This window comes from Seriola lalandi, unplaced genomic scaffold, assembly GCF_002814215.2.
Source record: "Seriola lalandi dorsalis isolate HSWRI2012SDOR001 ecotype SW California unplaced genomic scaffold, Sedor1 jcf7180002054370, whole genome shotgun sequence".
In the NCBI taxonomy this organism is placed as follows: Eukaryota; Metazoa; Chordata; class Actinopteri; order Carangiformes; family Carangidae; genus Seriola; species Seriola lalandi.
The window spans coordinates 416847-438114 of NW_019524923.1; the positions used below are offsets into that span (position 1 = coordinate 416847).

At 41.1% G+C, this 21268-nt stretch overlaps 2 protein-coding genes across 2 annotated transcripts; one reads left to right on the plus strand and one right to left on the minus strand.

Annotated features, from left to right (window-relative positions):
• Nucleotides 1-446: 446 nt before the first annotated feature.
• Nucleotides 447-9801, plus strand: pstpip2 (proline-serine-threonine phosphatase interacting protein 2). The gene is made up of 14 exons (XM_023408649.2): nucleotides 447-571; nucleotides 1735-1835; nucleotides 4096-4170; nucleotides 4715-4749; nucleotides 4867-4973; nucleotides 5059-5121; nucleotides 5793-5891; nucleotides 6568-6613; nucleotides 6862-6941; nucleotides 7024-7122; nucleotides 8120-8216; nucleotides 8304-8385; nucleotides 8499-8536; nucleotides 8883-9801. Exons 1-14 carry the CDS (start codon nucleotides 539-541, stop codon nucleotides 8936-8938), a joined length of 1011 nt encoding a protein of 336 aa, XP_023264417.1. The 5' UTR covers nucleotides 447-538; the 3' UTR covers nucleotides 8939-9801.
• Nucleotides 9802-10053: 252 nt separating this feature from the next.
• Nucleotides 10054-20993, minus strand: dhx29 (DEAH (Asp-Glu-Ala-His) box polypeptide 29). Its single transcript, XM_023408648.2, has 28 exons — nucleotides 20654-20993; nucleotides 19921-19994; nucleotides 19647-19760; nucleotides 19429-19558; nucleotides 19185-19324; nucleotides 18942-19085; nucleotides 18268-18394; nucleotides 18006-18164; nucleotides 17588-17756; nucleotides 17174-17294; nucleotides 16691-17083; nucleotides 16344-16610; nucleotides 16064-16207; nucleotides 15699-15875; nucleotides 15323-15463; nucleotides 14509-14653; nucleotides 14280-14400; nucleotides 14096-14180; nucleotides 13768-13856; nucleotides 13202-13330; nucleotides 13002-13077; nucleotides 12626-12850; nucleotides 12316-12452; nucleotides 11928-12018; nucleotides 11498-11794; nucleotides 11281-11412; nucleotides 10929-11025; nucleotides 10054-10397 (listed from the first exon to the last, which is right to left on the minus strand). Exons 1-28 carry the CDS (start codon nucleotides 20820-20822, stop codon nucleotides 10342-10344), a joined length of 4149 nt encoding a protein of 1382 aa, XP_023264416.1. The 5' UTR covers nucleotides 20823-20993; the 3' UTR covers nucleotides 10054-10341.
• Nucleotides 20994-21268: the final 275 nt, after the last annotated feature.

Below are 21268 nucleotides of genomic sequence, written 5' to 3' on the forward strand. Positions count from 1 at the left end.
CTTTTTACCTTTGCTTACTTCTTCCACCACTGATCATATTCCATGTGTTTATATACTATTCTTGCTTTTTCTTTTCACCTTGCTAATACCTGACTGGCCACCTGTAAACCTGCGCATACATCCATCACTCACCAGATGGCAACACACTCAAATTCAATCATCAAACTTGATATGATCTTTTTTAAATTTCATTGAGAACAATCACATTCAAACAAAAACATATTTCAGCAAACAGTGCAGAGGCTTTAGGTTGGTTTCTGGGATATAATGAAACTGCCATAATACACTGAGTTTTGTATGTCACTATATTTCTTTGTTTAATTTGTTTAATTTCGACATTTTGAATCTTCCATATATGGACCTGGATACAAAGTGCAAGTGTGAAGACTGGTTTGATTATCATTATCATCATCATCATCATCAATGCGCATGCGTGAGTTTGACTGGCAGCGCAAAAGCTGAAGAGGCAGAGCAGCAGAGGCTTTCAGTCAGACCTGCTGAAACGCTGCCCTGCTGCGATCTGCCACATTTCACAACTATGAAAAATCTACATTTCAAGGATTTCTTCTGGGTGAGTTCTTTATTCTCTGGTTTGAGTTTATTTGTTTATTATTATTTCTAATACTAACGTTTTGTCGAAAAGCGTTAGGTAGCCTCGTAACTCAATCATAAAGAGAAAATGTCTGATAGTAGTAAGTGAAGTTTTTCCACTGTAGTTTCTGTTTCTGTTGTAGTCAAATTTTGATGTGAATTAGAAAAACTTTACTCGACCTCATCGAAGTATTCAGATACTTTCCTTAAGTAATATTACCTAAACCACATTGTAATACTCAGTTTAAAGTACTGCATTAACAACGCTGCTTGAGTAACTAAGCTATTAAGGAGGCTAAGCAAATATTATCAGCATGGTATTATGTTTGATAAAGTAATGCTTATTTAAAGTATCTAAGGTCAAAGTACAAACTAGTCAGGACATTATTGTGTTTATGCATTCATGTGTAAGTGGTTGGTTGAAGTGGAGCCATTTTTTTTTAAATATACTTTCAGATAATGCATCATATGTTTTGTAGGTAAAAGTTTACTGTATAAACTACTTACAACTTGTTACTAGTACCAAAAGCTGTATATATATATATATATATATATATATATCTCCCTCTCAATGTGGAGAATAAGTAATGTAAAATGGAAATACTCAAGTTAATTTGTACTTAAACAAATGTTCTTTGTTACATTTCACTCCTGTAAAAAAAATCCATTTCCTTATAGACTCTTGTATAATTAAATTAGCAACTCAGCTAAACATAGTCTCAGATCATTAACAGAGATATAAAGTCAATAACCCACTGATTTTGACATTCACATGGTTTAGATGATTATAGTTCTGTTACCCTAAGCTTACCTAAATTATGGAGAAGTGCTATTCAAAACATCAATTTACACTCTCTGTGAAAGGTCCTCATGTTAAAGTGCTTTCTTTATGTCTGTGTGTCGTGTTGTCTCTGGGGTTTCACTGTGTGAATTTAGAATAAAACACAGAGCCTGTCCGTCTTACAGTAAAGGACTGGGTATTAGAGGTAGTTGTTGCGTTTTGAAATATTAATATGTGTATAATGTAATGTCTATGTGTAAACTGGACATAGAGTATTAATCTAAACAAAGAACCCAATTGTAATGTGATTTCTATAACCACAGACGACGAACAGAATGAACTATTTTCCATCTTATTGACAGAACTCTGACCTGACCTGCACCGGTGGCTATGACGCCATCATCCAGTATCTCAATGATGGCAAGAGGACATGCAAGGAGGTGGAGGATTTCATGAAAGCCAGGTAACATCGTGATTTGCATATGGAATGATGCACGATATTCATATGTTAGTTCTGCTCAGGTCCAAGTCGGCTTAACTGTTCTCTAGCTATAAATTACTGGCCAACTGTGCTTCCTGGGTTTGCAGCTGTGCTAGTTGTTATCAGACAATTAATAAGTAGCGAGATGGATAGTCACAGTATAACATGAGGCTACGCATGCAAACGTAATGAGACAAACTCATAGGCCTGGTTGTAATCTTGATGGCTTTATAATAGGCAGACTTACTTTGTGTTGCAGTAAAAAATGAGAATTTGTTTGAATTTGAAAAATAGTTGACTGGGTGATGGGGTGACAGGGGGTGAGGTAAAAGAGTCAGATGAAGGGAGTTAGGTGAAAATGAAACATAATAAGGAGAAGGAACTTGAGCTGTAGATGTTGTGGAGTCATGATTGTGGGAAGTTACAGTCTAAGGTTTGACCGTGAGAGAAGTGGCACAAGTTATAACAACTAAGACAGAAGAAGTTTTTAGTGGAGGTGGACATTGAACTTTCAAAGACTACAATGATGAAGCATGTCTTTGCAATGCTGAAGTCGCTTCCCGCTCAGAAATGATGAAATAGACTTGAGGGGAAAAGAAGCAAAAAAAAAAAAAAATGAAGAAGAAACAACATGAGTTACATTGACAGCTGGATACCAGAAGAAGAAAGAGAGGTTGAACATGATGTCTTGAGTTCATTTCAACCTGGAACTTCTCAGAAATGTTACATCATGTTGTGTTTGATCGGTCAAAATCATTTTCTTATGTTTGCCAAAAGTTTCCAGTGGTGCAGTCTTCTGAAAATGTTAAACAGAGGAGAATTAAGGTGAAATCCTTTGCTAGCATTATCCTGCAGTCTGCCAGTGTTGCTGCGATGACACTATCAAATGCCAGCAAAATAATTCCAAAAGGCACATTTTTTACATCCACCTTACAAATGTTCAAATCTAATATGATTTATGTTCAAAATGGACTATAACACAAATGGATTTATTCTGATATGGAAGATTTACCTTTAATCTGCAAGTAAATGAGCATTTACCCTACTCAATGCTGCATCATGGTAGACCAGCGGAAATTAATTCTACTGAGAAAAAGGAACAGAAAAAGAGTGTCTGGCCCACAGTGCTGCAGCTCTGAGCCTTTCATAATAAATAATTTATTATCAAGCACCATCAAGATAGATTTTGTAGTGGAGTCATGCAACTTTTAACATTTTAATTCCTCTTTTCTGGACAATGGTATAGACTTCATCTGTGTAATGTGAATTGCACCTTGTCGTTTGGATGTCTGTCATGGACTTGTGTAGTTCCTGATGTGCAGGAACCTGTGCAGACTCAATAAAATGGTGAGGAAGTCAGGTCATCAATATTAGAAAAAGTCTAAGCAGTTATTTCCTGGTTTGTTACCCTTGCTGCCCTGTGTTTTCCCACAGATCCCACAGATAAATGACCGTGGTCGGTACGTCTAGATTAGGAGCCCCACTCAGTGAGCTCTTGTGTTTTGGTAACACCGCCCTGATCATAATTGGTTTATTACATATTAAAATGTAGGTCAGTAGCTATAAACACAGTTTTAAGTGTTTCTTAATTGACAGTATTTATCAGCAACTTTTCTTATGAGGACATTTTTTTTTTTTTATTTCAACTGTGTTTTACGACATTGTCATTAATTATCTGTTTATACACCAGCCTTAATTTATTGGTATCCACAAGAGGAGTTATACTTGTTGACAAATGCGTCCATAAACATTTATTTACTGCTTTTAAGCCGTAGATAGGGCGACTTAAAGTAAAGTGTTGCCTCTGTTTGGAGTTTTCCAAATAAGGATTTTTATATTTAGTCCACTTTACTTACATTGCTTCACCAAGAGTTTTGTGTAAAACCATGTGATGCTGTGGGAGAGACTGTCGTTTTCTGGAGGAAGCCACTCACACTCCATTCATGGCATCACATATGTCAGTGTACACGTAGTCCTGTCTTTTTCCTTATCAGTTAACAAACAAATTGGCATGAATTTATGAGGTTCATTTCCAAAAATGTCCACTGGCTGATAGTGATGACTGAGTTGGGTTTATACGTAAACTAGTAACAAAACACAACCTGTCACTGATGTCAGTGCAGTTTTCCATCTAACTTCTTTTTCAATTTATCCGCTAAAGGGATGTCCTGTGTGTTCGCTTGTGTTCTTTGCTGATATGCTTGTATACCGGGCGCACTTTTGTTTTTTTCTGTTTTTTCAGGGCTTCAATTGAAGAGAAATATGCTAAAGATCTCCTTGGTTTGTCCAAGAAGGTGTGTGGACACAATGAGATGAAGTAAGCAACTTCTGTGTTATTATGTGTTTGACCAGTTCTATTTTCACAGTGAAATGAATTAATCTGTGTCTGCAGAACTGACATGATGCCTTGCAGTTTGAAAGCATTGCAGAGAGAGAGAGAGAGAGAGAGAGAGAGAGAGAGAGAGAGAGAGAGATCACCGAGCATGGGATAATTTTAACTCTGTAAAAATGTGGAAACGATGACTGCATTACTTTGCAGTTTCCAGTTTCTTAATAATAACTTTTCAGTCGGTCCAATTCTACGTGTAAGTGTTGACATGATGTTCTGTATCAGCAAGTCTAGTTCCTATTCTATCTGTGGTCACATGATTTTTGTGGCTTTGTTTCTGCTGTTTCTGTTAGAAAGCAGGAAGACCTGTGGGGGGAGGGTGGGACAGGCAACACTGATAAAATCATAGTGACCCAATAATCATCGTAGTGGCTATTAAAAGGTCTTACTAATGCACTGAAGTTACTTGTTTTATGTTGATTATGTAATGTATAGAATCCCTATTTAATATTTGTTCCTTTTGTTCTTTAAGCACATTAAAAAGATCCCTGGACGTGTTCAAATTACGTAAGTGTTGAACATTTTTAATTATAGCGTCTTTCACCAGCATTATTTCCGTTTCCTGTATGTGTCAGTTCATTATTTCTGTGTAGACCACAATCCAAACAACCCTTCTCCCTGCAGAGATGGAACATGTGAGTCTATCACACTTACAACTGGCGCAGAGCATGAGGGAAGAGGCCAAGAAACTGGAGGAATTCAGAGAAAAACAAAAGGAAGTCAGGAAAAAGGTTGGTACCGTGGTGCACTGAGGTGACCGAGGCATCTTTGCTACACTCAACAAGCTGGTGACGAGATACAACCTTGTCATTTCAGCTAGAACAACAGATGGATGCCCTCCACAAACAGAGGTCCACACACTTCAAGAAGACAATGGATGTAAGTAATACTCGAAAGGCCACACAGAGTTAATTATTACAAGCTCAACATTAAATAAATGTTTACAAGGCCGCTATCAAACTTTACCCCAAGAATTTTTCTGCTTCTTTCCCTTGTAGTGTGTTACTGATAAGCTGAGCTAACTATATGCAGGTTCAGTCACATGCAGAGTTAATGATACTGTGATTGACCTGAAAACCAAAGTGAAATTACTCTGTTATCTATATTTAAATATCTAGATGATAGAACCAAGCTTTTGCTTTTGCCGGTGTTGTGCTACCTTTAAGGTAGGAGAAAAACCAGAAGTATTTTTAAACAAAGCGACACAGTACATCAGTCTATTTGAGATTTGTGTCAGATGAGTTTCAGTTGCGTTGTGACAATAGTGAAAATGCCAGTCTTATTGCATCCCTCTGTTCTTCCTCTTTGGTGGGGGAAGTTGTATCGACCAGTCTGGGAAGTGAACGCCAGGGCATCATTTGGCGCCATGAAAATCATAGCCAAAAGAAGAAGTAGATGTGATGCATTATTCAGCTGAGTGGATATAAACTTAGTCTGTAGCAATAACAGAACTGATGCTGGTAAACTGACACAGCCCAACAGCAGAGGATACCATGAATCAACAGCTGATGGTGATGCATTAAAAAGCTATCATGTGGTTCTGTCCCCAGTCAAAGAAGACGTATGAACAGAAATGCCGAGATAAAGAAGAGGCGGATCAGAACGTGAACCGAAACACCAACACCAACAACACCAAGCACATTGAGAAGGTACAGAGGAGTTTCATGGAACATTTATTTTCTCCACGACGGTTACGCTTATGTCTATTTTGGTCACGTAAGAAATGAAAACTGTACAGAAAGTGTCACCAGCAAACATCAAGATCGGTGCTATTACCTGATTGATAGAAAATGAACAACAATTTTGATTTTCAGTTAATAATTTAAGTCAGTCATCAGGCAAGAATGTCCAACATTCACTGGTTCAGGCCTCTCATGTGTGAGGATTTGCCCTTTCTCCATGAACCATTTCAGGCACCGTTGTGAAATTGTGTGTGTCCCCTAGTGTGAAAAAGGAAAGAGTTGTTGTATGGAATAAATTCCTTTTTTGTATGATTTCTATAAGACTGGTAGAGCTATGTGCTGTGATGAGTCTAAGCTTGGTGACTTAGATTTGACTCTGATGCAGATTTAGCCCCTAATAAAACATTAGTGTTCAATAAATGTACTAGTGTTATCTTTGTGCCTTAGACTTCCTCCATCTACCGTGTGGTGTACCAGCTGAGTTATATCTGAGAGGTGCCAAATTGATAATGTTCATAAGACCACTTATGAACATTATCAAGTGCCACTGTATTTGTTATTTGTGATGTGTTAGCTTCAGACCCACTAAAGAAAACTTTGTACTCATGTGTGTTTTGTTCTTTTTTAACTCATCACCTTTCAGCTCTACTCAAAAGCACAGCAAGCAAAACATAATGCAGAAGAAGCAGGTAAGTTTTAAAAAAAAAACCCTGCTTTTATCAAAAATTGCTTCACATTTTGCCTCTAGGTCACCCATTCACACACACACATTTACACACTGATGGCAGCGAGGTAACATACTAAGGTGATGTTTCAGTGTCTTGCCCAAGGACACTTCAGCATGTGTCTGGGGCTCTCTTAGATTATTAAAGCACAAAACCAGGATGAGTTTAATAGATAACAGTTTAATAATAATAATAATGTGTTTGGGTTGCAGACAGGTTATACCATCAGAATGTGACCGCACTGGGAAAAGTTAGAGATGAATGGCTGAGGGAACATGTCAATGCCTGTGAGGTAAGACTGTGAACGATTCAAGAGTCCTAAAGTTTGAATATACTGCACATCATGTGAATAAGCTGAATGTTTTCCTCGACAGATGTTTGAAAAACAGTCAGTGGAGCGTATCAACTTTCTGAGAAACACAGTCTGGACTCATCTAAACCAACTTTCCCAGCAGTGTGTGACCAGTGATGAGGTAAAGCCCACAGTTAACATCAACGTTAAAGCTGCTATAATCAATACTTTCATATTAGCAATGGATCAAGTAAGTGTGACTAATGTGAAAGTGGTCGCTCATAGTTACAAACTCATAGAAAATTGTCATTGAACCCTGCAGTTTGCCTTAGCTCTACAGAGCATTTTAGCATCTTTCAGCTCTTTGTCTTGGTTTTACAGCCCATAACTTTACTGTTTTGGTTCATTCTCACCGCATTCATTAGCCTCATTATCAGCTGCAGCAGGAAGTTGTTTTCATTGTAAAACCTCTGATAAACCCACTGTCCAGCACAGTTAGCAACTAACCAGTGCACATGATGAAGCATCAAGTTGTTAATGAGACAGATATTTCCCTCAAGATAGAGACCAAAAAGAGAACTAAACAAAGAATAAATATTTGACTTCATCGCAAATATGTTTTCAAATTAACGCTGAATATATAAACAGGAAACTGGGGCGACAATATATTAGTGTGTGGTTAAAGCTTGTTCTCATCAAATCAATCGAAAACAGAAGTCATCTGCCATACTAGAGACCATCTTGCACTCGGGATCACACAAGCTGTGATGCCCATCAACATGACTCCTCAGGATTCATGACCACACTCGTCTTCGAACTTCGCACACCCATAAAGTTTTTTGTGACTGTATCTTGCACGGCTGTGACGCTATCAAACTCTACCCACAGACTGGTGTATAAACACCTGCCACACTACTCAGAACTGCCTCTGTGGTGGTTCCTGCTACTGTAGGTGTAGCCTGGAATACATTTTGTCATGATGACGCACACACAGACACTCACAAGGTGAAAACAATACCAGCAACACCGTCACAGCTGGTAAAAAAAAACTGTTATGAGAGTCTCACTCGTATAAACTTCAATAAACAAACATCTATTTCTGGTCATCTATAAAGGTGTGTTTAAAGTGGACTCTGACCTTGATTTCACTGTGTCTCTGCATGTGGTGGGGTGCATAGCTGTACGAGGAAGTGAGAAAATCACTGGAACAGTGTCACGTCCAGGAAGATATCGAACACTTTGTAAACCTCAGGCGGACCGGTGATAAACCACCAGGTATGAAGGAAAAACTAGTGATTGTCAGTTCTGTGGCATTAACAATTAACCAGGGAGTTTAACACGAACAGTCTTTCTCTCTTAAAGCTCCGGTTCTGTATGAAAACTTCTACAGCGGTCAGAGGTCTCCAACTGCTCCACCCTCTCGCCTGCCTCCACCAGTCATCAGGTAAAGAAGAGAAGGACTCCAGGAGAGGCCGCCACCGGTCTGCTTACTCATTTATTCACAATCATACACTAACTATCAGTGCTAATTGTGTACCTTGTTTTGTGAATTTACAGGAGGGGGGCATTACCTGATCCAACACACAGCAGTCAGGGTATGTTTTCATTTGCTTAAATATGTTGTTTCGTTTAAAGATCCCATATTGTATGAAGTGACATCTCCATGTCTTATTTTGATTATAAAGCAGGTCTAGGTTCTATGTTAATACTGCGAACGTATCAAGGTGCTCAGTCCACACAGAAATGCACACAGCCTGTGTTCAGAAACTGAGCCTTAAAAGACCTTTAATTGCCACATTTACACTTCAGTCTTCCAGCAGTGGATGCAAAAGGCCTTTTCAGTGGAGGGACTTGTGGCTTTATCATCTACCGAATGTTGGCTGCAGGCTTTCACCTTTACACACTTAACCACAGTGTTTTTGATCTTTGCTTTGATTGCAGATGGCATAGTCTACTCCACAGCGCAGGACGCAGGCTACAGTGTTATCCACTACTAACACACACATGCTGGAGCAGTTACTGGACGTCATGTGCAGTGTTGGAGCTTTGTAATGGACATGAAGTTTACTTATGTCTCATTACTTCCTCTTTTGTGTTTTTCTTGGTCATACCATGTGGAAAATGAATGTCATAATTGTGTACATGAATAGTTTAGATGAGGTATTTTGAGCATATATCACTGTGTTATATACAGTGCAGTAACCATCATTATTTTATCTTAAGGTTCCTGTGTGTGCTTTTATAATCAGAAGCTAATAAGGTTATAAAGAAAGACAAGAAGCAGTGACGTCTAACTCATTTCTGTATAAACTTAATAGGGACTTTCTATTGTCCAGATATAGAGCTTTCTGCAGAGCCGCAACTTAATTTATCTTCAGTTTGTTTTTGTAGTTTTCAGATTTTAAATATGCACATACTAAGGTAACGCGTCATCTGCTCACTGATTCTCATTTCCTCTTATGTGATAGAATACAGTGTCAGCTGACAGCGGTCTCATGAGCTGAACCTAAAGGCTCACACAGACCTCTTACTTACTGTCTCTACAGTATACGGATTACTACAGACCCTGTTTTTCATCAGTTTTCCAGTTAAAATCCGGTACTTTGTCACTTAACCTGCATCCTAACATGTTGAACAATAGAATCATTTCCAATGTAAGAAAGTTAGAAGTTCAATGTTCTGCATGGACGTTCAAGTGACTGAAATGCACATATGATGAAGATGCGCAATATTTTCTGGATTCTGGAGGAGGATTGTTTTTGCACTTTGATGTAGCTTAATTTATGTTAATAACATCTCATTATTGTTATAGTTGTTGTACCGTTTGAAACTGCAGGAGTAAAGAGGGATCATCATTTCACTATGCAGCTCACTTGGTGTTTTATGGTTTTGTATTAAGATGTAGCAACGGTTTCTCTTTTTGCATTTTCTTGACTTGACTATATCTGGTGTGTAATACTGGACCAAGTTCCACATATTCTACTACTAGGTTTAACTCTTAATTCTGCCCCTATGATACCTGACCCACCTTCAACATACTGTTTGGCTGTTTGGTGCCTGCAGTCACACTTGTGTATTTCATTTTGATTATCAACATTGACACAAGAAATGGTTCAAATGAAAATCAATACAGCTTTATTTCCCGCACTTTTGGCAACATCATTATCTCATTATTGATTTTTTTACTCTCCCAATTTTCAGGATGTCCTTTTGCATTTCATATTATACAGTCCTCCTCAATGTGAGTAAGAGTTCATCCCACATCTGTCCAGTGGGTGCTGCGTGTCTGCAGGCGTTAATCCTGAATAGCAGAGCTGAAACGGGAAGCACTTTTGTCGGCAGGACGACAGGATGCAGAGCCTGTTGATAGTGTATGGAAAGGTCCTGGAGGTTCTTGGTATCACGCAGCATGTTCTGATTTGATCAGATCCAGAATCATCTGGATGGTCCTCTCACCTAAGACGGACAGAGACGGACTGGATCAGATCAGATCAAGCAAAATAATCCTTATCTGCAGACATTTAAACTGTTCCTTATAAAAAAATAATCCTTAATGAGGAAAAACTTTGAGAAAGATTTTAGCAACTGTCAACAGATCCCTGACAAGACCGCACCCACAATGCATTAGTCTTTATGTCAATACTTTCTGAGCATACCCAGCCTGTAGCTCTCAGCCAAGCCTACAAGTTCCTACTTAAAACAATCACACCTTTTTTAAAAACAGATCACAAGTATAGAGGTTCCTGTTTTAAAAAGGCTCAGAAATGTCCTCGAATAGCTACACACTGTAGTTCTTAGCAAACATTTCACAAAGAAAGATGAAACAGTGTATTTGTTGCTAGTGGGTATTTATGGCAGCAAGAAAGTGTATGTGTATCCATTATTTTTAACATTTTTTCAGTGCAACCATGTAAACACTGTGAAAAAGTGTTTTAATTTGATGCTGCTTCATGTAGGAAAAACAAAAACTTTAATGCTTGGGTTTACCTTCCAGATTCATCCTGGGATTCTCAAGCTTCTTTTCAAGCAAAGAGTCCATCAGCTTCCTCAGGTGTTTGAAGATCACACCAATCCGTACAGGAGCCTGTAAAGGGGAACACAGATTAAATTAAATAAGCACAGGTGTGATTAATAACAATGGCTCTGCTGCATTATTGTCGCAGTAAGCAAACATGCACAATTCCAAGGCCCTGAAACTGAAGCAACAACAAATAATATCTTATTTCGTGAACCTACAAAGTGAAGTTTGCAAAGACGCAACCTCTGCTGCTACAGGAAGGGACCGATAAGGAAACGATACAAAAAGTCAAGAGCCCCAGAGCAACCCGGGTCATCTGACCTGAAAGTGTATCCAACTGTCTAGCGTGATGAGCCTCTCTCTGTGCTGAATGTCAATGTCGCCTCCAAACAGCAGCATGGGGAAAGGAGATATCAGAGTGGTGTCCCGCAGGTAGATCTTAGTGTATTTCACCTGATGATAAGCAGTTATTAGCACAAATGAGACTTGGAGATAAACAGATATTACACACACACACACACAAACTCTTCATCCATACCTTCTCCTGGTACAGCAGCCAGCCGTGTGTCTGCAGGTTGCGGTTAACTGATGAGGGATGGACCTGCGCCTTGCCCTGAGGGGTCTCCACTGTGCAGGCCACCCGCTCGAGCACGTCCACGGAGGGGGTGCACAAGACCCGCGCCACGCTGTCGTAGAGCCCTGCCGCCAGTACTGCGTTCAGGACCGAGATCCGCTGCTTGGACAGCGACGGTGTCTGCAGCTTGGAGTGAGATGAGGAGCGAGACGACCAGAAACCTGCCTGCTCCATCATCTTCATCAGCTCGTGCTTCACATCCTGGGTGGAAGATGTCAGACAACGTGGTTGTTGGGCAGGAGGAGGAAGAGAAAATTATTTAAATAAGTGATGAGAGGCCCAGGTGAGTGTGTGTGTGTGTGTGTGTGTGTGCAAACGTATGTGTGCTTGATACCTCTATTGTGATGAGAGCTGTTCGATTGAGGAAGTGTTTCCTACAGTAGGACATCTCTACTCTCTGTCCCTCCGTCTGTGAGTTCTTCCACCTGACAGTATCACAGAAAACAGGTCAGATACATCATCAGAGATTTTGTCATAGCAGTATTTTTGCAGAAGGCAACCGATTCTTGATAGCAGTAGTTATTTTTAGGACCTTTAAGTACGTTTTCTAAATATGTTTTCTGACCTGCAGATATTTGTTAAACCCCTCACAACATTTTTAATTTGTAATTCTTCTACTCTCATTAAATCACATTAATATTCAATATGAGTGTGTGATCAATGTGAGAGGCTTCCAAAAATCCCAAACATGCAATTTCAGGTATTTTCAGAGCAGTCCATACCCCAGATATGCATTGTATATGGTCAGGTGATCAGAGTTGGCCAATGCCAGTGCAGCTTTGGCCAGGTTAGCTTCATCCTTTCTGTTCATCGGTGTGGAGAAAGGAGACTTCTCAGTGATGGCTGCTGCGATCGTTGCCTGAAACAAATCTTCTATTAATATTCACGGTAAGATATGAAAGCAGTCAGGACTTTAAAATATATAATTATGAAATAATATGTTAATAGAAGTATTAGCAATCCTAATACAGTTGCAAAAGAATCATAGTTGGAGTGTTTGTTTTCTGATAATAATGAGGCAGAGGGACGTACTATGGGCTCCAGGCAGCCGAGGATGGCTCCATAGATCAGCATCTTGCCGATCTTCACGTTGACGGGCAGACTCGCCAGGTGGTGTCCCAGAGGGGTGAGGATGTGATCGCTGGGGTGACACGCACCAATCTTCCTCAGCAGGTTGATGGCGTTACTGACTGACTGGGGCTGAGGAGCATCCAGGGCCCGGCTCAGGAAGTCCTCCGGGGAGCCGTACTGACATTTCTACCAGAGGGGAGAGAGGGGATTTGGGGGGGAGTGAAGAACACTTTAACAGACACTTTGATAACGTTTCCACGAGGTAGAAGGTAGAAGTGGTTGCCTCTTTTGTGTATTTTTATTTCTATGTCTGTGTAACTGAGTGTGATTTATATACCATAATATGAAGACAGAGCTCCTCCAGTGGGACGCGTAGTATCTCTGGTATGGAGTAATCCATGAACGCATCGAACCTGAGGTCAGATGGGTTACACAACAACAGAACAGATCAACACTTGACCAAAAACAGGAATAAGTAAGAGGAATAATTATGTTTTTCATCTCATCTCTGCATAGTGAGTGAAGACAGCTCCATGCCTGAATCTCGGGTAGAGCCTGAAGCAGAAGCCGTTTCGGACACGTCCCGCTCTCCCCTGCCTCTGGAGGGCGCTGGCTTTGGAAACAAAAGTTTCCACCAGAGAACTCATCTGGCTGCTCTCATGGTACCTGATCGACACAACAGAGCAGAGTCAAGTCTCTCTGCAACCAGCCTCACTTCTGTTTTCTCTTTAGTGTGATCATTAGCCATGGTACTTCTGTGGCTGAAGGGGTGGGAATATTGATCTGTTGGTCTGTCACCACTTCGATCCAGACTGAGATATCAACAACTGCTATGAAATTTTGTAAAGACATTCATGATTCTGACATTGCTGCCATTAGCATTTAGCTCAGAGCACTGCCGTGGCTAAAGCTGTTAGCATGGCTGTGTTGTTTATGGTCTCAATTCATAGAGACAGACAATTAAGATAAAATATTTTTTAGTGAAGCCATGACACAAATCAAATCATTTAGAGTGAAGCTTCATGTTGTAATATGAGAAGATATAATATAATAACGATACAATAACATGAAAGACTTTACTGGTATCGTTAATGAGCACTTACTTATTTTCTTTGGTCTTCCCAGTGTCAATGACAAACACAACATCAGGAATGGTCACACCCGTCTCAGCAATGTTAGTCGACAACACAATCTAAAGAAGAGACAGAGCAGAGCAGAGCAGAGGGGATTTTTAGGACTTGTGAATATATTTGTTCAGTTGCTCTGTGAAATCATTTTATTTTTAAGGAGTATTTAAACTTCTGTTTTCTGTTTTCAAAACATGAGAAAGTATCAGCTAGTGGTGAGAAAGCAATTCACTACATTACCTAAAAGCTGCTATATATTTTTATTTCACAATGCTTTATTATACTGTGACATATTCAGTAGTACCTTCCTAACTCCAGCAGGGGGCACTGTGAAGGCAGCAGCCTGGTCCTTTGATGAAAGAGTGGAGTGGAGAGCAGCAATCCTGTACCTTAAAGTAACAGACAAGACTCAGAGTGAGACGGAGGTAAAAGGTCAACTTAAATGTACAGTTTAGTGTGTTACTTTTAGCTGCGTGTGTGTTCGTCACCTGTGTTTGTCCCTGAACCTCTTGTCTGAGGAGAGCAGGTCGTACAGCTGCTGGATGTGAGCCAGACCTGGGAGGAATACGAGAACGGCTCCATCCAAATCTGCAAATTGTGGGGATTTGTCTGACCAGAAAAAAAAACAAACACAAATTTAACACATAACATAAGACGAAAACGTGTACTTAATATGGACTTTGTGCTGTCTGAAACAAGCATGATGATGTTTTGCACCTAGGTAGTCTATAAGGTCAACCAGCAAATCCATGTTGATCTTATTAGGGTTCATGTACTGCAGCACCTGCCGGGTCCTGCTACTGAAGTGGTCGAGGTCAGGACCCAGGTCCCAGCCTGAGGAGGAGTCCCTCAATATCACCTCCTGATACAGACAGAAACACACATATTATAAATCCCAGCAGAACATCAATCCACTCTCTTGAGGGGCAGGAGACCCCTGGTCAGATCCATTAACAGCCAATGCTCAGTAATGTGTCCTGTAATTAAACAAGTCATTTAAAGGCAGTGAAAACCTATCTTCTATTAATTTGTTCCTAATGTGAGTAATGTGGTCTTACATCAACTCAAAATAATCTGCTACTTAACATGAGAGATTTCTGAATTTGTGTGTTTTTCTCAGGGCTCAGCTGGAAGAGAGGTGATGTGTTCCAATCACAATTTATAATAATCAATATCTGAATCAAAATTTGATAAAAGTTGAGGGATGTTTCCTTATGTTGCCAGGCCACCGTTAATCTGATTATACCACACCCACACACTCCTGATAAAGAGGATTAGCTAAATTCTGGGGTTGGAAATAAACTGTAAATAAATAATACCTATGTATGAATTAATGATTTTAGAAACTTTAGTTTTGATTGCTGCTTATTTAGTTATTAATATTTAATGTTATAAAGAAAGAAAAGATTTGAAACCATGTTTTCAGAGTTCCTATAGTGTCTCCAGTCTGCCGGAGATTAGAGCAGCAAAATCAACAAGCAAGTCATACACAAATAAAAGACCAGTCTCACACATAAAGGGCCAACATCACCTGGTGTTGTGATGTCTTGCCGCCTTTTTGGGTGACAGAGATGCTGACTTCTTCTTCTTCTTCAAGGATTTTCTGGCAGTACTCCGAGTCCTTTTCCAGGATGTACCCCGTCTGCTCCACGATGTCCTCTAAGTGAAACACCTGCACACAAAACAACAAGAGCTTGAAGTAAAGTAGATCCCGCTCCCTCCAACATGTCCTCGGGTTCTTTTTTTTGTTCAGGTTCAGCTTCTTGGGTTGAAATTCAAAAATGCGGCTCAGTGCTAAAACAGATGCAGCTCCCCCCTGATATCCACTTCCTAAGCATTTAAATTAGACGAAGGGATTTCATTAGATCCTGCAGTCGACTAAACACAGACTCCAGCTCTCCTCTCACCTCCACTGGGAAAGTCCTGCCAGGGATGGTGATCACTGGGCAGCGGTTGAAGTAGTTGGAGAACTTGTCACAGTCCACGGTGGCGCTCATGAGGATCAGCTGCAGGTCCGATCTCCTCATAACCACGTCTTTCAGGATGGTTAGCAGGAAGTCTGACTGGACACTGCGCTCGTGGACCTGCGAAGATGGAGGTGAGAAAAAAAAGTTTTTTATCTTTTATGCATCCTTTCATAGCCAGATACTTAAAATGGCACCTACAAAGATATTAACCTGAGGGTGGAAAGGATTCTTATAATATGGCAACACACGGGGTACCAAGACATTATAACCTGCAAATACTGTGTTTGATCAGAAACTGTCAGTACCTCGTCTACGATGATGTGTGTCAGGGAGCTGAGGTGTCTGTCATGCTGCAGTTTCCTGAGCAGAACTCCAGTGGTGCAGTACAGCAGACGGGTCCACTCCCCAGACTGATTCTCCATCCGGATCTGGTATCCGCACAGCGACGACTTAAACGTGAAACAACATCATGAAACAGGATCATTACAGCAAGTGTCAGTGATTTCAATCAGCCTATATTAGAGATAATGTTTTACACTACGGGCCCCCAAGTTTTACAGCCTCTCCATAAAGATGTATATTCACCTTCGATCCGGGTCCATCCTCACATCCAAGCTCCTGACTGACTCTGCAGGCCAGGCTCGTGGCAGATATCCTGCGGGGCTGGGTCACCACGATGTTGCAGGGCTGTGCCGCTTTGCCCCCGGTCAACAGCTCCTCCAGCAGGAACTGGGGAATCTGAGTACTCTTCCCGCTGCCCGTCTCACCCGCCACCACCACCACAGGGTGGCGCTTCAGAGCCTCCAGGACACGATGCCGGTGTTGGAAGACAGGAAGCTGCTCTCGCTCTGCCTTAAAGGTAGGATACTCGGTGAATGACTTGTGTTTATTTTTCTGCAAACTGTACTGTGTGGAAATTTTAAAGTATTTACCTGCAGTTTGTGGGCAAGTGAGGACTTCTTCAGCTTTCTTAAGAGCTCCCTGGACGCCTCGAGTGCTCCTGCACCTTCCTTCCTCCCTCCTCTTTTCTCACTCTTGTCCTCCACTTCCTCTCCTCCCTCCCCAATATCAAGACCAGCCAGGTTCTCCCAGGACTCTTCAGGCTCTTCGTCCCCAGCCCCGCCCAGACCATCCTGGCCTTGGGGTCCACACCCCTGCCCTTGGCTCTGGTTCTGCTGCTGTTTGAGTCTGGTCAGGAGCCGGGAGATGAACTGGTCTCGAGGTTTGTTGGCAGCAACGCGACTCTCTTCCTGTTGCTGCTGCTCGCTGTCTCTCCACTCCAACCACACATCTCTGTAGGTTGGAGGAAGGAGCTGGTGCACTGACTGACAGTCAAAGATCGAGAGGGAAAGAATTCACTTTAGGCACTGTAGGACTAAAACTGAGCTGAGCTGTGGCTTGGTAACATGTAGTACCTGTCCTTTAACCAGGTTGTAGAGCGCCAGTGTGGCTGCCAGATGTTGAGCCTGCATGCTGTCCTCAGTCAGGATGGTGGGGCAAACCTCCAGAAAATCATCTGGCCTATGAATACGCACCCTGGTGGATGTATAAGCATCACATCAATACAAAATATTTCTAAATTCAGTTATAACTATAATAAAAAAATTGTGTAAAAGAATCTCTGACAGCAAGAACATTTCATTCTTCAAACAATGTTTATATATATTTTTGTTGCGTGAAGAGTCAATTAAAATGGATTTTCAGCACATCAAGGCTGTCTCTAACATTGTCCCTCTGTACAACACACTGTATGGGAACAAGGACACAGAAACACACACACACACACACACACGCAGCACACACACACACACACACACACACACACTTACTTGCATTTCCAATATCTACCAGCAGCAACCTTGTGAAAAGCCGGTGCCGGACTCTTGGGCAGGTTCTTTCGGACCCAGTCGATGAGGAACTGTTTGGGAGACTTCCCGGTCCAGCTGCGAGCTGTGTAGTCAAAATTACGAATGTCCTTCGGCTCGTTCTTTTTCACAACTGCAAAGAAAAATGCAAACAAATCGATCAGCGACAAATCCAGAAGTGACTGAAGCCAGATGTTGTCCTCTGAAAGCCGCAGAAGGCATGGCTAGCTTCAATATTTTCTTTTTTCAGATAAAAAATCTCTGAAGTCTTGCACTACATTACACTGAAAAGGGGTTAGGGTTATCATGTGCATGCAGCACCTATCACCTGTGTTTTGCTTAAGTCACTCAATAAATGAATTTAACTTGGAGTTTATTGAACCTTTCTCAGCAGGAGGTTCCTTTTCAGCTTGCTCAAATAAACTGAAGGTGATGTCCTCTTTGTCCTCACTGACAGGAACTACTTTCTTTTCCTTCTGAGGTACGTCCACCACTTTTAGAGCTGGGTTGAACATGGGGTGAGACTCCAGCTGCTTCATTTCTAGAATCAAAAAGCATTTGTTCTATATAAGTCAAAAGTGAGTTTGAAGATGGTGTTTAATTTCAGCATGAAAGAGTAAAAGCACACACACACACACACACACCTTGCTGTATGATGCGTATCCTGTCCTGTGCCATCCTCTGACCAGCCTTGTCTCCTTTGGACTTGGCAACAGTTGCCATTTCTTTAGCGTCATACAGTTGAGCAGTGAGGATCAAATACCGGTCATTCTACACAGCGAGAAATAACATATAATACACCATTATAAAACAACTACATCATGACACATACATAATGACAGATACATAATGTACATTATGACATTTAGAGCACTCGACTACCACAACTTCCTGCCTTTAAACATTAGTGTTGAAATGTGGTAACTTTCCATACAGGGGAATCTGATCAACATGTCTCATTAAAAGTATGGAGAGGATTTTTAACCATGTGAAATCCATACAAAAAAAAAATCTGCTTCCTTACAGAGAGTTAGATCAGAAGATCGATACCACTCTCCTGTCTGCTTAGTAAATATGAAGCTACTGCCAGCAGGTGGTTAGCTTAGCTTAGCATACAGACTGGAGACAGATAGAAACAGCTAGCCTGGTAATAAAGATTTTGCCTACCAGCACCTCTAAAGCTCACTAATTCACATGTGATATGTTAATTTCTTACAAAAATCACAAACTATCAACAAGGAAGCAAATTTCCCAAAATGTTGAATTATTATTTAAAGTGTTTCAAAAATGTATAGATCTCAGTATTCATTTTAATTACTGGGTCAAACTTTTCATCCAGTTCAGGATTGCGTGCAGTCTTCTTCCCTCCTTCATCGTCCTCCTCCTCCTCTTCATCACTGCTCTGCTCTGCATACCTCAGGATCCAGTCCTTCATGCTTGCAGCTTCATCCTTCTCTGTGGCCTGGAAGACACCACAAACACTTATAAGCTATGATATCATATCTGTATAGCCAACACACATCTGTCCAGCCAGCACGCACTCGTTAACAAACGTGCAAACCTTGGTGGTCTCTTTGCGGGTGCTGTTGGGTGCTTTGGGGCTCGGGGCGGCAGGTTTCTGGTGAGCCGGAGGCTGGAACCTGGGCCTGCTCCTCTGACTCTCCTCCTGCATCTGCTGGGTAAAACCTTCTGGCAACTCCTCTGGTAAAACGGACAATAAATTAAGAAAGTTATGATTTTCGCTGCATTGTGTTCTCAAGAACTAAACAGTGGTTATATGTAAATGACTGCTGATGCTCTACTACCATCTTTAAGGTTGAGGCAGAGCCAGTCAAGAGCAGAGTGCAGATCCCCTCCGTAGAGCACGCTGCTCTTCATCGCTTCCTCAATGTGTTCTCTCTTAAAGTTGAACTTTTCCAGAGCTGTGTACAGGTCCTGCAAGCACATTCAGACACAGCCAAAATGAAGGCAACAATCTGTCACAAGAACAAACAAAAAAATCAGAGGGAAGTTTTGTCTTTACCAGCAGTTTCTTGTTTGTAAGTCTGCCTGATATGGGCCCTTTGTCCCCATTTTCCTGTCTGAAGTCATTGATCAGCCTGATGATCTTCTTCTCCAGGTCAGCTTGGATACCAACCTGTTTTATACCATCACATACCATTAATTACAACATCTCTAATGTTTTTCCGCATGAAACACACTTGATGGACGGATGGATGGATGAGATTCACAGCTGAATAAATAATGTACAATTTCAGTCAATCAGTATGTTGCATGGTAATAACATGGTAACTTACTTTAAGAATGGACTTGTCTGAGACAGCCCCTGTGTCGACCTGGGCAGTGTTGGAAAGACTGTAGGTCTTCGGAGCTGGAGTAATAACACAGCAGAGCAGTATCACGCTTCATGTAAGTTCAATTATCACTTTCACTGACATAATCAATACAAGTATGTAATATGTGTTGATTACATCACAGATTTGTTAACATACATTGTCATGGAATATGGCCATTCTTCTGAATAATGAATAGTTAGTATGGAATGTATTGATGGATCCACCACAAGTTACCAGACTGCAATGTTGTTTACATGCTTGCCAGTCTGACAAGCAAGCAACACACAGAAGCAAAAAGGATTTTATGAAGGTGTAGCCTGAAGTGATTCATGATCTTTGCGTGACAAAGTACTGAAATGAAATGAAGAACACAGAGGAAACTATGAGGGACAACAAGAAGGCCCCATGTGCAAAAGTTATGGCAGTGAATGTGCACAACCTGGCGTTCAGACAGTAAATTAATACACTGATCAAAGCAAAAATACAAGTACGATGAAGTCACTGTATACATGACGGGGCACGATATTATTAACACCTATAGAATGTAGTATTATCAGACTGAAAAATGACCATATTAACAAGCTGGGAGCTCTTAAATAGTGCAGGTAACATCACACTTTAGATTGTGCCTGAGTAGTGTCCAGTGAAGTCAAACAGTCTGGGGAGAATTTGCCCCATTAGCGAGTATTACCACCTTTTGACTTGTTATCTTTCGCTGGTTTAGCCGGCTTGTTGCTGGCTGGCTGCTTCTTCGCTTCCTCCGCCACGCTGTTCCCCGCTGCAGCGGCACCACTCCTGCCCGTTGCTGCTGCTACTGCTGCCGGGGCCACCGGAGCGGCCGATTTCTTCTTCTTTCCACCCATTAAGTCACCAAACCACAACCTGTATGTGGCTCCTTTATGTGGATAAGTAATGTCAAGTCATCAGCAAGGTGCTAAAAGGTGGTGGTTATGAATAGCGAAGAAAAATTACGCTAGTATGTGCTTCTCATCGCTGCGTATTCATGACGGGTTGAACCCTGGACTACACGGCTGCCGTAGCGGACGTAATATGCTGCATTCAGGAAGAATGGGAACAACAGGAAAACTGTTTTCCGAGAGCTAAACAGCATTAAAAACAGCTAACAATTAGCTGCGTTACGTATGTGTACCAATTTGTTACCGAATGAAACAATTAAACAGTGCAAAACTCATATTAAACAAGCTTACTGAACTGTAATAGTGTTTAATTTATGTTTTGGTGTGAGATCCACGGTGGTGTATTAGAAGCTATGGCCTGAACCTATGGCCTGGCCTGAACGCGACACAAC

Excerpts from the sequence above, each read along its gene's own strand:
- dhx29 (XM_023408648.2), bottom strand. The coding sequence starts at position 20,822 with ATGGGTGGAAAGAAGAAGAAATCGGCCGCTCCGGTGGCCCCGGCAGCA. Across the intron at positions 14,401-14,508 it reads TGACCTTATAGACTACCTAG|ACAAATCCCCACAATTTGCA; the intron begins GTGCAAAACATC and ends TTTTCTGGTCAG. Across the intron at positions 11,795-11,927 it reads CAGCTCTCATCACAATAGAG|GATGTGAAGCACGAGCTGAT; the intron begins GTATCAAGCACA and ends TCTTCCACCCAG.
- pstpip2 (XM_023408649.2), top strand. The coding sequence starts at position 539 with ATGAAAAATCTACATTTCAAGGATTTCTTCTGG. Across the intron at positions 4,974-5,058 it reads AAAAGGAAGTCAGGAAAAAG|CTAGAACAACAGATGGATGC; the intron begins GTTGGTACCGTG and ends TTGTCATTTCAG. Across the intron at positions 6,614-6,861 it reads ACATAATGCAGAAGAAGCAG|ACAGGTTATACCATCAGAAT; the intron begins GTAAGTTTTAAA and ends TTTGGGTTGCAG.